This window comes from Triturus cristatus, chromosome 2_2, assembly GCF_964204655.1.
Source record: "Triturus cristatus chromosome 2_2, aTriCri1.1, whole genome shotgun sequence".
Lineage (NCBI taxonomy): Eukaryota > Metazoa > Chordata > Amphibia > Caudata > Salamandridae > Triturus > Triturus cristatus.
In genome coordinates, this window is record NC_140582.1 from 462,549,278 (window position 1) to 462,564,944 (window position 15,667).

Consider the following 15,667-nt stretch of genomic DNA (forward strand, 5'->3'; position numbering starts at 1 on the left):
GTTGTTGTTTATGCCTGCAATGTGGACCAGCGATTTGTGGTCTGTGTGCCACATCATGCATTCCATATCACAGTTCTCGTTCAAAACACCGGAAGAAGAAGGAAGAAGAAATGATGCTCCATGAGCAAATCGATGGAATGATGAAGATTGATATCTCTTAAAGGGCAAGTAGGGGACAAGGAGGGAATGTGGAAATGTGGATTTTCCTGATCAGTTATGTCCCCTATCTTGGACCCCAACGGTTCTATATGCATGTTACAAGTACATGTATGTTCCCTCCAGTTCCAGTTTCGAAGACGCAAACATATGTGTGTCTACCGTCGACATGTTCTCTGTCAGATCCGCCATCAATGGGCTGGATATTCGATTCCTAAGCATGAAAGGCCACCGACTTTATATGGCTAAGTTACTCCATTTTTACAGTTCAGGCAAGTAGGCCCGATTCTGTCCTCAAAGCCTTTCCCTGCTCTCTGTCTCTGACAGCTTCAGCTTGAGCTCGCATCTGTATCCATGAACTTTGTCCTACTCCCTGTGCAGCTAACGGTGCCTGCCTCGGCCAGTTTTCGCCTGCCTGCCAAGAAGCTGTATTTCACCTTCGAATTATCTATTTTGCTCTTCAGCCGATGCATTCCTGTCTAGTGATTTAGGTAAACATTTCCTTTAGCTCACAAGCAAAGGACTCAGCCTTTCCGTCCTCCTGCAAGTGATTCATAGCCCTGCTGCCATGGAAAGTTTTCTGCCTCTCGCTTCTCATATAGACACTTAGGCGTTTGTGCACGCACACAGTCAGTATAGACTAGATTCTGTCCGAGAGTCCTTCCTTGTGGATAACATAGTTCTTTAAACATAGGATGTTAGATATGATTTGGGATTAGGTTGACTTGACCCCTCAGACTTCTCGTCTCCACATGTAGAGCTAAATGTCAAGTCCCTTCACCCCCTAGTTGCACGTCAATTACACGTCATGCTGCTGCGCGCGCATCTATGCCAAGTATTATCTTATAGATCCACCTATGTCTGATAATCCTAACCAATCATGTTTCTTTTATTCCTTATTACGCCTAGTTTCGATTACGTACCTGTCATGTCACTTTTCTTATCAAATGTTACGCCTTCTACATTCGTTTCATTGTAATGTACTTATTATAAAAATGCATGTCTGTCAATAAAGTATTGTACTTCACTTCCTGAACCCTCGTGGTGACGGAACCTGAAGGCCGCGACTCGAGTCGGCCATTTTGAATGGAATAAAGCCCATTTAGAAACTCTTATACCACGGATTCTGCCTCTTGTTATTCTGAGCTATTTTACTTTATTTTAAGATCCCGTATGAAATTCAGTCCGGTAAAGAAGATTTTATTTACCACACAACACACGGGCCGCATCACCCGCGGAGAGTCCACGCCCCCGGTAGGCCGGAAACCAGCCCCCGGGAACAAACTGCGACACTTAGCCACTGGGGAGCGACGCTCACGTGACATCGGAGAAGGGCGAAGACGATGACCACTGCCGTATCTGAAGGTGTCCGCCAAAGCAGACCGAGGGGAGGACGTCAACCTGAAGAGACGCGCCAAGATAAGTTTCATCCGGCGCTCCCACCGCGACTTCGGCTTCAACTGTTGGCACGCCGCACAATCTGTGGTGCCGTGATCCTCCCCCAAACACCATATACAAATGAGGTGAGTGTCCGTCGCCGACATAAGACGCCCACAAAACGTGCAAGTTTTAAAGCCCGAAGGCATTCGCACACTATTCTGTTCCAAAAGGAAATGGAAGAAAAAGGGACCTAAACAGGTACGTAGCAAGGATCGGATCCGCGTTGCACGCGGAGAAGGAAAAAACTGACGTAGGCACGCCAGGGCGGGTCTTATGTGACCTCGCTGACGAAACGTACGCGGACGACGCCTGGGCGGAGTCGCGTGATGTCGCCCCCGCCCCCAGCGCAGAGATGCTGTGGCAAAAAAGTTTCCAGATCCAGTCTCATGCTTGGGGATAATTCTACGTGAAGGAATCTGCGGCTAGTAGTCTCTATCAGATACCAGTTTCAACAAAAATATAGGAAACATGAAAGTAAAGAAGCATTGGCAAAGCCAATAGGTGTGACAGTGCTGGTTAGCCTTTTTGTTTTCTCAATGTGTGTCTTGTTTTGACATGGATTTTGAAAGAGTTAATGTTTATTGGAGCTGCCGGGCCCTCATCATTATAAAAAACATTGGCAAATGCTAAAATATTTTTGGTTTTAAAAGCAATACATTGCCATAGTAGTTCCTGGTACTGAACAATACTACTTTGGATGGCGATATCCTGCTTGTGAAATAGCAGCATGCAGTCACTCACAGTGAAGCTAGCCAGCACAGAGAGAGAGAATTTTAATAAAAACAAAAGGTCTTTGGTAACGTGAGACCTAAATAGGGGCCTAATTCATAATGAAAGTCACAAAAGTCCACCTATTGTATGTCCTTGCATTAGTGCAGATTTACAGCTTTCATAAAGTCAAAAGAATTTCCAGAAGTAGGTCAGTAAATTGTACTCCTAGAAAATATTTGTGAACTGCATTTTAATACGGGCAAATACGCAGGTGTAGGTTTGCTCATGCTTAAAATCTGTTGAGCTGAAACAAGTTCACTTTCCCACCAATCACTTTTTTCTCCCCAACCCTGGAAGAAGTTTTACTTCTCCCCTCGTCATGAGGAAACTTTCAACCTTTCTTTGTATGGAAAACTATTAGAGATGAGCTGATGAAAACCCATAAAACTTTCAAGTAAGTAGGTTTGCACAGAATCAAGAGGGCATTCTAACCATGGGAAACTGTTGCTTACCACTACCTCCAGCAACAGTATGTAGAACTGTGAAAAGGTGGCAAAATAAGAGAAGCACAAGTGACTTACTTGTGTAACAATAGATCTGTAAGAGACACTAGTTAGTGATAGAATCCTTACCTTAGAATATCCCCAGGCGTCAGACTGGATCCAGAAAGTTTTCGTCAGCAGTACCCCTGCATGTCGTACAGCTAAGTGTACGTCGCTGGTGTCATAGCCGCCGAGATGACGTCATCAGAGCTACTTAGACGCGCCCATGCGCGGGGACGTCAGTTCTGTACACAACTTTTCCGCGCCAGGAGCACAGAGCCATGCCAGAGACTGACTACTGGTGCAATTGAACTAGGGCCCAGTAAGGGATGACCTGAACCCTAGAGAACAGTTCGCAGAACGGGGAGGATGGGGGGGCGGTAAGGAATCTATCACTAACTAATGTCTCTTACAGATATATCGTTACACAAGTAAGTAACTTGTGCATCTGAAACAGACACATTGGTGATAGATTCCTTACCTTAGAATACATACCCAAGCAATACCAACCCCGGTGGTGGGTCTGCAAAGTGAGATTACACCAGAAAGTCACAGAGAACTGAATGGCCAAAAAAGCCGTCTCTCCGGACCGGACTGTCAAGGCAATAGTGCTTAGTGAAAGTATGCAACGAGGCCCAAGTGGCCGCCCAACAGATGTCTTGCAGGGGGACACCACGTCCCAATACTGTAGTAGCTGCTGTGGTCCTGGTAGAATGGGCGCGCAGTCCAACCGGAGGTTCCTTTTTAGCCAGAGAGTAACAGGCTTTTATGCACAAGACAACCCATCGGGAAATAGTTCGCTTGTGCAATGCCCGGCCTTTCTTGGTGCACACTTAGCCAACAAAGAGCTGGTCATCCACCCGGAACTGTTGTGTGAGGTTGAGATAGAACGAAAGCGCACGTTTAGGGTCCAGACGGTGGAGCCTCTCCTCATCCCTTGAAGGGTGCGGAGGTGGAAAGAAAGTGGGCAGAGTGACAGTTTACCCGAGATGAAAAGCAGAGACTACTTATGGTAGAAAGGAGGGATGCGGTCGAAGCACAACCTTGTCCGGATGAATCGCCAGGAAAGGAGGTTTACAGGAAAGAGCTTGGAGCTCTCACACCCGCCGAGCGGAGGTGATGGCCACCAGGAAGACAGTTTTCAAAGTTAATAACCGCAAAGGACAGTTATGAAGAGACTCAAAGGGAGCGCAAATCAAGTATGTGAGAACCAGGTTCAAGTCCCATTGAGGCATCACAAAAGGAATAGGAGGGAAAAGGTGAGTAAGGCCTTTGATAAATCTATTAACAAGTGTGGACTTGAAAAGAGAGGGCTGATCAGGCAGCCTCAGAAAGGCTGAAAGAGCAGAATAGTAGTCCTTGATAGTGCCCAGAGCAGAACTCTGCTGGGCTAAAGATAGAAGGAACAAAAGGACCTCAGAAAGAGGGGCAGCAAGAGGATCTACAGCTTTTGCTGTGCACTATGCCACAAATTGTTTCCACCGACAGGTGTATACCGTTTTAGTGGAGGGACGCCAGGCTGCCAGAATCACATTACAGACTTCAGGAGGCAAGTCAAATGGAATCAGCTGTCGCCGCTCAACATCCACGCAAGGAGGTGGAGGCTGGACAGGTTCGGGTGGAAGACCGTCCCCTGTTGCTGCGACAAGAGATCCTCCCGAAGAGGCAGTCGGATCGGGGGATCCACGCTCATACTGAGTAGCTTGGGATACCAAATTCTTCGAGCCCAGTAGGTGCCACAAGAATGACTTGGGCCCGGTCTGATCTTCTTCAGCACTCTGGGCAGAAGTGGTATAGGCAGAAAGGCATACAATAGACCGCAACTCTACTCGTGACGAAAAGCGTCTCCGAGTGAGTGCCGCCTTGGACACTCCAACGCGCAGATATTACGCATTCTCTTCGGTGGCGAATAGATCTAACCAAGGATCTCCCCACTGCTGAAAGAGACCTTGCACCACCTCGGAGTGAAGACGCCATTCGTGATCCAACATGCACCTGCGGCTGAGTTTGTCCGTCCTGGCGTTCAGGGCACCTGCCAGGTGTTGAACCACCAAGGAAATGCCTTGACGTTCCAGCCACGTCCAGAGACGTAGAGCCTCTTGACACAGGGTCCACAACCCCACCTCGCCCTGCTTGTTGCAGTACCACATGGCAGTGGTGTTGTCTGTAAAGACCTGCACTACTCTCCCCTTGACAGAGGGAAAGAATGCTTTCAGTGCAAGTAGGATCGCCCTGAGCTCCAAAATGTTGATATGGAGCTTTGACTCCACCGGAGACCAGAGGCCTCTTATCTCCGCCTCTTCCATGTGGCCGACCCATCCCAGGAGGGACGCATCCGTCACTACTGTGTGCTCAAGTTGGGGAAGGGAGAGGGATCTGCCGCTGACCCAATGCTGGTCCATGAGCCACCACTGCAAGTCCTGTGCAGTGCCCTCCGAGATCAGGACGTAGTCGGACAGGTTTCCCCGATGCTGCATTCACTGGAACTTCAGGTCCCACTGCACAGCCCGCATATGCCATCTGGCATGATAGATCAGCAGGATGCATGAGGCCATGAGGCCTAGCAGCCTCAGGGTCTTCCTGACCGAAACCCAGGACCAGGGCCAAAAGATCGGAATCATAGCCCGAATGTCCCCGACTTGCTGTTCGGGAGGATAAACCCGAAACTGCGCCGTATCCAGAACTGCTCCGATGAAGAGGAGCTTCGGAGGTGGGAATCAGGTGCGATTTCAGCACGTTGATGGAAAATCCCAGAAAATGCAGGAGGTCGGCCGTAGTCTGGAGGTGGGAGACGACTGCCTGGGGTGAGCCCGCCTTTAACAGCCAGTCGTCGAGATAGGACGCAGGCTCTTGTCCTTCTTTCGAACCAAGAAGTAGTGGGAATAACAACCACGACCTACTTCTGGCCTCGGAACGTGCTCGATGGCCCCCTTGGCCAAGAGGGCCACAACTTCCTGCTGGAGAAGTGACAAGTGATACCCCGACATGCGGTGGTACTGATGTGGCATGGCTGGAGGGGTAGACTCAAAGGGGAGGGAATAGCCCCTTCGGACTATTTGCAGAACCCACCTGTCCGAGGTGGTGGTGCGCCAGTGGGGAAGGTGATGGCGAATCCTGCCACCCACTGGTGTCTGGTGGGCCTGAAACACCGGACTAGGAAGGTTTTGAGGTGGCGGCGGCTGGGGCGGAGGTGGATTGACCCGCTCGCTGTCCTCGGGACCCACCACAGCGGGTCCCACGTCCACTTCTGCGCAAAGACTGCGGCTGCGCAGGCTTGCGGGTCTGAAAGAACGCGCTTGGGTGCCTCGACCCTGATCTCGAAAGCAGCGAAAAGCGGACCCGAGGGAGTACGCGTGGTGGGGGAGACCCAAGGACTGGGCCGTAGCCAGAGAGTCCTTAAAGCGTTCCAGGGTGCTATCCGCCTTGTCACCAAAGAGGCGTGTGCCATCAAAGGGCATGTCCAACAAAGTGTTCTGGACATCCCCGGAGATGCCAGTAGTTCTGAGCCAAGCGTAATGGCGGAGCGCCACCATTGGGGAAAGTGCCCTGCTGAGGGAATTGGCTGTGTCAAGCCCACAACGGATAGTAAATTTAGTAGCATCACTCCCTTCGGTAATGACCTGGGAGAGAACAGCCTGTGCTTCCACAGGGCACTGAGGCGGCACCTGTGCCACGGTGTCCCACACAGAATGGGAATAGCGGCCCAACAGGCACACAGTATTCACCGCGCGCAACCTGGAACTGGCAGAAGTGAAAATCTTTTTCCCAAACTGCTCCAATTTTCTAGATTCCTTGTCCGGAGGAGCAGAACGGAATGTGCTCGGCGAGGCAGAAGCCTGGACATCTAGACTCTCAGGCGTCCGGTGTTGTGTGAGAAAGCTGGGGGTCGCCCGGCACCGGGCGATGGCAGCATGCCACACCCTTATCTACAGGAACCCCTGTGTTAGGTTTGTTCCAGGTGCTCAACAGGATGTCAGTAATGGAGGTTTAGAACTAGGAGACTGAAGCTCACTTACCCTCCTGGCCGAGATAATAGCGATCAAAAAGACAATTTTGAAGGAATGAAGCCTCAAAGGATAACTATGACGAGGCTCAAAAGGAGAACCCATCAGGAAAGTGAGAACAAGGTTCAAATCCCACTGCCGCATAATGAAAGGAATGGGAGGAAACTTATTGGTAAGGCCTTTAATGAATCTCATAACAACTGGAGATTCAAACAAAGACGGCTGGTCTGGCAAACAAATGAAAGCCGACAAATAACTTTTAACTGTAGCCACAGCACAACCCTGCTGAGCCAAGGAAATAGGGTAACTCAGCACATGAGACAAATGTGCCTTCAAAGGATCAATGGACCTCTCTCCACACCACTTCACAAATTTGGACCACCTGGAGGAATAAATAGATTTGGTGGAGTGTCTCCTGGATGATAAAATAACATCCACCACATCCGGTAGAAGAGAGAAAGAACTCAGTTTGCCCCGTTCAAGCTCCAGGCATGAAGGTGCAATCTCTGGAGGTGGGGTGTAGAACCTGCCCCTGCGATTGCGAGAGGACATCTGCCCTGAGAGGGAGACGGAGCGGAGGGTGCGACGAGAGGTGAAGTAGATCTGTGTACCACACCCTTCTTTGCCAATCCAGGGCGATCAATATGACTTGGGCCCGGTCTTGGTGAACCTCAGAACTCGAGGAATCAAGGATATGGGGGGAAATGCGTAAAGGAGCTGCGAACTCCAATCCAACTGAAACGCGTCCCCCAATGCTCCCTGCATCGGAAACTGGAGACTGCAGAACAACGGTCAGTGCGGGTTCTCGCGAGTGGCAAAGAGGTCCAACTGAGGAAATCCCCACATCTTGAAGACGAGATGGACCACCTCCGGATGAAGTCGCCACTCGTGGTCGGTTGAGGAATGCCGACTGAGTCTGTCCGCACAAACATTTAGCACACCGGCCAGATGATTTGCCATTACACAAATCGGATGGTATTGAGCCCAGGACCAGAGTCGCAGAGCCTCTGCAGAGATGATATGACACTACACCTCCCTGTTTGTTGATGTAGCACATCGCAGTAGTGTTTTCCATCTGGACACACTCCACCAAAACAGCTCTGCTGCAGTGTCTCTGGAGATTCTGATGTTATCCCTGAGATCTCCGTTGTGTTGATACCACTGCAGTGCCCTCATGTTCCCGCGTGCATGACTGACCAACAGTATGCAGGAAACGGACAGATCGAGCAGGCGAAGGACTTTCAGGACTGGAGCAACTGCTGCACCGTGAAACAAGGGAATCATCTCCTGTATGTGGAGAATCCTCAGCGGAGGCGGAAAAGCTCGACACACAGTATCGCCCCTATGAACAGGCTGCGCTGAGAAGGCACCAGGTGAGATTTGGGTACATTTATCGAGCAACCCAAGTTGAACAACAATTGCATTGTTGCATGCACGTGGTGCAACACCGTCTCTGGAGACTTGGCTTTCAGCAGCCAGTCGTTCAGATAAGGGAAAACTGGAACCCCTGACCTTCTGAGATGTGCTGCCACCACTGCCATCACCTTTGTGAAGACCCGAGGTGCGGAAGCGAGACCGAACGGAAGGACTGCAAACTGGTAGTGCTGCGACCCCACCATGAACCGGAGACTCTTCCGATGCGACTTCAGGAAGGGAAGATGAAAATACGCATTCTGCAAATCGACAGACACCATCCAGTCTTCCTGTTGCAGCCCAAGAAGAACCTGAGCCAAGGACAACATTTTGAACTTTTCCTGCCGGATTCAAAATCCTGAGGTCCAGGATCGGCCTCAAACGACCATCCTTTTTGGGAATCAAGAAATAACAAGAGTAACATACCTGACCCCTTTCCTGCTCCGGAACCACCTCTATCGCTCCTTTCTGCAACAAGACAAGAACCTCCTGTTGTAAGCGAAGTAAATGGTACTCTGAACATCAATCCTGGCGAGGAGGGTAAGGAGGAGGAAACTCAAGAAAAGGGAGGGCATACCCATTCTCTACAAGATTCAAAACCCAACGGTCTGAGGTAACCGATTTCCAATCTTGTAGAAAATGGGACACCCGACACCCTACAGGACTAGCATGCTCCACAATGGGGGATCTAGAGCTGCTTTCCCGTGGTACCTGCAGACGGCCACGAAAAAAAGACGTCTCCCCAAAGCCTCGATAACTCTTGTAGCCATACCCTCTAGCTGAGACTGCAGGCTCAAAGATCTTGCAGTAGCTTTACTGTCTTTAAAATGCTGCAGGGCAGAGTTCACTTTGGTACCAAACAACCTCGAACCATCGAAAGGCAGGTCCAAAAGAGTAGCCTGAACATCGGGAGAAAAACCAGAAAATCTGAGCCAGGCAATGCCTCCTCATCGCAATTGAAGAACCCATTACCCGGGCAACCGAATCTGCAGTGTCCAATCCCGACTGAATGACCTGTCGGGCAGCTGCTTGAGAATCCCAAAGAGCCTCAAGAAAGTGAACTCGATCATCCTCAGGAATTTAAGGGGCCAATTGCTTAACAAAGTCCATGAGGGCATGAATGTACCACCCAAGCAAACAAGTGGCGTTCGTAGACTTCACCACCATACTAGCTGAGGAAAACACCTTCTTGGCCGAATGTTCCATCTTCTTAAGAGCCCCTTTCCCCTGAGGTGGTAGGGAAGGACCCAGACGACTGCTTGGAGCATGAAGCATGAACCACCAAACTTTCAGGAGATGGGTGGGCAGAAAGAAAAGCTGGATCTCCAGGAGCTGGCCTATATCTTCTTGCAATTGATCTGGAAACTGCAGGAGTAGTCAAGGGCTTCTGCTACACCGTCGAGATAGGCTCCATCAACACCTCATTGAAAGGCAGAAGAGGCTCACTAAGTGATGAAGAAGTATTAAGCACTTCAGTCAAAATATTTGACTTAACTTCTGCTGAATGCAACTGAAGATCCAACAATTCAGCAGCTTTCCTAATCACCACATGATAAGGAGCAACATCCTGAGAGAGGACAGACTTTGGTGAAGAGAGCTCCCACTCCAGGGAAGTGTCTAAACCACTGGCCTCTAGCAGACCCTCGAATTCGTCCACGGAGTCTAGTATCTCTCCTTCCTCCTGCCGGTACTCATCCTCTTCTAGCAGCCTTTGTGCTTCCCTCCTGGAACGTTGCTTTGGGATCGGCGTCAGCGGTGCCAGCCACGGCGCTGGTGACAATGGTGCCGGAGTCGAAGGAGGACCTTCACAAACGGGCAACAGTGCCGAACAAATCTGAGACGCCGCCGACTCGACACCAGACGGAGTTTGAGGATTTGGAGTCGAAAACCTCAGTGCCGGAAACTGCCAAGATGGAGCCGTCAACATAAAAGGCACAAAAGGCGCCTGGGCAAACTGCTGGGGACATCCAAGCTAAAGGCAAGCAGACACACGGGGCCAGAAGGCACACCAGAAGGGTAGGATATCCTGGCAAACATGCCATACATCGCATTTAGGAAATGCGCGGGATCCGCTCCTGATCCAGGAAAAGGAGGGTAAGGATTCGGGCCTCCTTGATTTGGATCCATCCGAGGCCGAACTGGAAGCTGAGGCTGCAGAGCTGGTGAGACCGGCACCCGCTCAGGCGAAGCCACATGTACAAGGGAAGACTCCCTGGGCGCCGGAGAAGCTCTGGGCGCCGGCGACCCTCTGGGCATCGAAGAGCCTCTTGACGCCGGCAAACCCCTCGAAGTCGGCGAGTGGATCGGAGTCCCCTGCGGAGAAGGAGAAGGAGAAAGAAAGTCCTTTTCCCGGCGTCTCTGAACAGGTGAAGCCGACATCGAAGCCTTGCCCTTCGAAGAGCGACATCGAGAGCTGTGTCTCCTCTTTGACTTCTTACGCTTCTTAGACTTTGAAATATGCGAGGTCGACGACTTCAAGCGCTTAAGACCCCTCCTTTCTTTCTTCGCCATGAAGAGCTTCGCTTCACGCTCTTTTAACGCCTTAGGATTCATCTTTTGACAGCACAAACACCCTTCGACGTCATGGTCAGAAGAAAGACACCAAAGATAGTCGTTGTGAGGGTCTGTGATCGACATATGACCCCCAACACTCCCTGCAGGACTTGAAAACAGACTTCTTCGAAGTAGCCATTTCTACAGAAACACGAAAAAGACGTTTTAGAAACAAAGTAAGAGTCCCAGAAAAAAACGTTGCGCGTCGACGGTGCGGAAAAGAGGGAACTGACGTCAGCACACCGACGAGGTCTTCTTATGGCTCCGATGACGTCATACGGAGTCGCAAGTGGAGCCGTGCTATTGTGACGTCGACGTGGGAGAGCTAGGAAAAGAATTTCTGCGGAATGCTGGCGCAGGGGTAATTCAAAAGGTGAGAAATCCACAGGCAGATACACCCATCAGAAATGTTTTTACTGCAAGAAAAAAATACCCTGCAAACACTATTCTTTGTAAAAATACTAAAATTCAAACTTCTGAAATTGAGGAATTGTTACCAGTACCTGTGGGTAGGCTGTTATGTCCAGACTTGGTGATGGGAGATTCTTGCACCACACTGCCTCTATTACCTACAGCATTCGACATCCAGTTATAGAAACTCACAGATGATGGTTCAGACAACAAAGGATGTTCGGATAGGATTTCTGATGCCACAGGGTTCGCTGTATTAAAAAAGTAATGAAGAAATGAGTAGAAGCTAATAACTTTACGTAGAGAAAACAGCTGTCGTCCGTCAGTAAAGCAGATAAAAACAGAGCAAGTCATCAATTGCTGTTTGGATCCTTTAACTAACAAAGATCAACATTCTGCAATTCTTGCTTATCTAATAATGAATGACAAATCACCCGCAATCTCCATTATACTTAATTTCTTCATAAAAATGGACAATAAAAGAAGGTCATAGTTTTCAAAACTAACAATTTGCCTGGTTGCTTGAGTTTGAATACACTTATGTCAATACCCTTCTAAATAGACAGCATTCTATACTAACTGCATGATGTCCTCGATCAAAAGTGCATCAATTGACTACTTTTTGCATTACCCTCTGACCCAATCACAATAAAACACAAACACTAGCCTACAACATATGTAAGATAAATTAAAAGAATACATATAGTATGGCATTGTCCTGCCCTCACATTCTCCCATATTGGACGGAGGTGTTCCAGGCCATAGAGGTTATAATAGGCGCTCCCCTCAAGCTTTCCCCAAAGCTAGGCCTGTTAGGCCTGGTCAATCGTGTCAAACTTTGCTACCGGCGATTTGTAGCGATTACTCTATTGCTTGCCAAGAGAGAGGTAGCAATTCATTGGGGGGGCGAAAACGAGGCCTCAGAGGGCCACATGGACGCGTAGTTTGGCTTACTGTAGTCTGCAAATAGAGATGTATGCCAAGCTCCAGCCCCCAACCTCCAGGCCCAGGCACATATGGTACATTTACTGAACACACCTACAGCACACACTGCAGGCCTCTCAGGCCCCTTCAGATACTGCACGACCGACTCCCGCGGCCCCCGCAACTGCTGTGACCCCCAGCACTGACTAACCTACATATTTTATTTCTCCCTTCTCCCATATCCGCCACGCTGATTCGCACTCCCATGCCTGTTGAAAAAGCACTACTAGACCACAACTCGTCGCCGTGGGCTCCCGCGACCGCAAAGCTTTAGATCTAGCATGAAGGAACCTTCCCCCCCACCCCTCCTTTCATATTTTTCCCCTGTATTATCGTTATTTATAGTCAATTCCTTATTCATGATTATTGTATATCACGAGCTAGAGTGGTCATCAGATTATCTGCCTTTTGGATAATGACTTAATTTCTGTTTTGTGCCTTTATATTGTATGATGTTTTCTTTTTTTTCCTGTATTGATTGTCTTCTTTGTTCTTAATAAAATCTGAAAATAAAAAAAAATAAAAAAGAATACATATAGAAAAAAATAAAACATGCTGCTTTGTAAACAAGATAGGCATGTGTTTGCAATAATGAAACTATAGCAGAGAGTGTCCATCTTACAGAGGTATTGTACATATGTTATTATTGTTTTACAGTTCCAGCAAGGCTGTCACATTTAGAACCAACGTGTAGGCCATCATGGAATGGTAAAACAATGATACACTACAGACAACAGCATTCCATAATGGTTGCCTTGTTTAGAGGATGTGTCCATGTCGGATGAGGCACACAGTAGATGAAATGAGCAGTGAACAAGCAACCCGTTTGCACTGTCTAGAGAGCTGTAATATCCTTTTCAGATTAATTTAAATTAAAAAGAGAAGCAAAGAAATGAAACGGGAACTATAAAAGTAGACCATTGAAAGCTAAATGACTGACCAGTCCTGACACTTAAGTGCATTTATTTTCAGGTGTTTGTGCACATGTGATTATAAACTGCTGTCATTCCCAGGGCAAGAGAATCAATAACTGACTGTGGACAGAACAGAACCATCATGAAAATCAAATCTAATTTTATTGTTTGCTTAATAACTTTTACAGTAGAAATTGCCCAAAGCATCTTAAAGAACAAGTTACTTACCTTCGCTAACAATATTATCTGTAAGAGAGATGTATTAGTTATGGATTCCTTAACTTAGAATTACCCCCAAGGTCCTTAGCTTAAACATAAATGATGTAACTATGTAAACATAGACTTAGATAAGAACTATGCATGTTCTTCCAGTGTCCAGCCGGACAGAGTAACATTTATTTAGAAAATTACTAAAGGTTTTAAACGAGATAAAGAAGCACGAAAGCAATGAAACAAGGGCACAATCCTGTACCAAGTTTTTAACAAGGAAATGAAAAGAAGTAAAGAATAGCAGGCTAAAAACTTGGGAGCAAATACGGAGGCTTACAATACAATACAGAACTCAAGTAAGCTTAGACCAACAGAAACCACAATACATTTTTCACAGTGGATAGGTTGTGGAACTGTTTTGGAAAGTCGACGTTTCGATCCCTAGCTCCTAATACAGTGGGATCATCCTCAGGACTACAAATGAAAAGTTGCCTGATATGAGTTATGCGCCTGTTGGAATGAACAAGGAAGAAGAAGGAGACAAGAAAACATGGTCTACCGTTACAATAAGGATAGGAAGCATGTCAGCATTCTTAGGCAATATACAAAAACAACTGTGAGGTCCTAGGATGAATGGGAACGTAGAAATGTGACTCATGCACTGAATGTTGATTAATGAAGTAGCAACAGTGAGCAAGACAAAGGACTTTGTGAACATAAGTGAGCCAATGGCGATGGCTTTAGCGCGGAAAGATCGGACCGTTGTGCTGGCCATTGACAAGTGAGAAACGGCAGGGGGAGTTAAGCCATATTTGGACGGTCCTGTGAATTTATTCGGACTAACGGCAGCATTTGTGAGGGGGTGAAGAGGGTGACGGCGTACTTGTAGATTGCTTGCCGGACATTTATAGTGATTAAGAGTGGCGGATCTTTTGAGTGCCGGATCTTTTGAGTGCGAAGAGTTGTGGTGATGGTGATCGTTGGTAGCTGACCTTCAGTAAGATAGTAGAGTACGAGGCGTCGTCGTGTTGGCGCTAGGCGTGAACACTGGTAATCGATCTTCGAATGACCATCAGATGGAAAGGTGGAGGTATTGGTATTGCATGGATATGCCTTTAAAAAGAGGAAAGAAGAAAGGTTGGCCAACTAAATGGTTTTGGGCGTGTGCCCCGGGTGAAAAGAAATGGAGGTGTCAATACCTTGGGGGGAGGAGGAGGCGCCGCTGGTGGTCACGTCAGGAAGGTAAAATATCCAGGATGGATTCAAGGCAGAGAAGGCTTCTGCATACAGGGAACGGGATGAAAGGCAGAAACGGTGGCTACCGGTATTGAGTCAGAGCTGTGGGAGACGGAATCTCGTTAGGGGGGGTGATAGGCAGGGTTGGGAAATTGCCTACAGTTGCCACGGTAGTAGCGGGCTTACCTCAAGAGAGTCTCGATGCGCCGGAACGGGTGGTCGTCCGGACTGTAGAGGTTAAGGGTAGATAGCCTTGGTCGGGAATTGAGCTAGCGGACGCTGTATATAGCAAGACCACGAGATTGAGTGGGCATAGAAGAAGGACTGTGCATACAGTCAGAATGTCGGCGCAAGTGCGGGGGCCATTTTGGATTGGGGAATTGTGTTGACAACCTGAGGCCAGTCTGGGGGCCATCGTTGGTTGGGTAACTGTATTACAGTAAAGCTTGGGCAAGTGCAGGGAAAGCGTAGTGAAATACCGTGAGGGTAAGGTGGGCGAAGGAGGTGGTCGTGCTCGTTAGTTAAGGGAAATAGGCATACATAATTTGCAAGGTACCGGTGTAAAACATATATATTATGCTAGTAAAATTGATGGAACCATGACAAATGATTACAACTTGAAAAAGGCAAAAAAGCGACATTCAGGCAATGGATTAAGGAGTAAGGAGGAGAAGAGAACATGTAATTACATCCTTACAATAAGTGACAAAATGGTGATTGGGAGTAGCACAGTTCTGTACATGTTAGCAATTGGGGTGGTACAAGAAACAATGTTCTGTAGAGCTGAATGTACATATTAGCAAGTTCAAGGTAGTGTAAGAAAAGGGACAAAGTTCCTTGAGGATGTTGGTAAAGGAACTGTAGGGCTTTCTTTCACTTTTTCATTGTGGTACTTAGAGCAACGTTGTCCAGTCCTCTGTTCTATTCAGGCCATTTCGTATTGAGTCAACAAGGATAATGGATTTTAGTTCCTCTTTGTTCAGCAACTGAGCCATATTCCCACCGCGTTGGGGTAATTTCAAGACTTTAAGAACTGTCCAACGGATGTCGTCCTCATTGTGATTGGCCTCAGAGAAATGGTCAACGAGAGGTG

The 15,667-nt window shown here is 48.1% G+C and overlaps 1 protein-coding gene across 12 annotated transcripts in view; it reads right to left on the reverse strand.

The window, feature by feature from the left end:
- BLTP1 (bridge-like lipid transfer protein family member 1) overlaps positions 1 to 15,667 on the reverse strand; it is a 1,988,102-nt gene that overhangs the window by 1,065,340 nt on the left and 907,095 nt on the right. For all 12 annotated transcript variants that reach the window (XM_085641559.1, XM_085641555.1, XM_085641564.1 and 9 more), the window contains one exon: positions 11,323 to 11,481. In XM_085641559.1, coding sequence (XP_085497685.1) covers positions 11,323 to 11,481 — 159 coding nt within the window. The remainder of the gene's footprint in view (positions 1 to 11,322; positions 11,482 to 15,667) is intronic.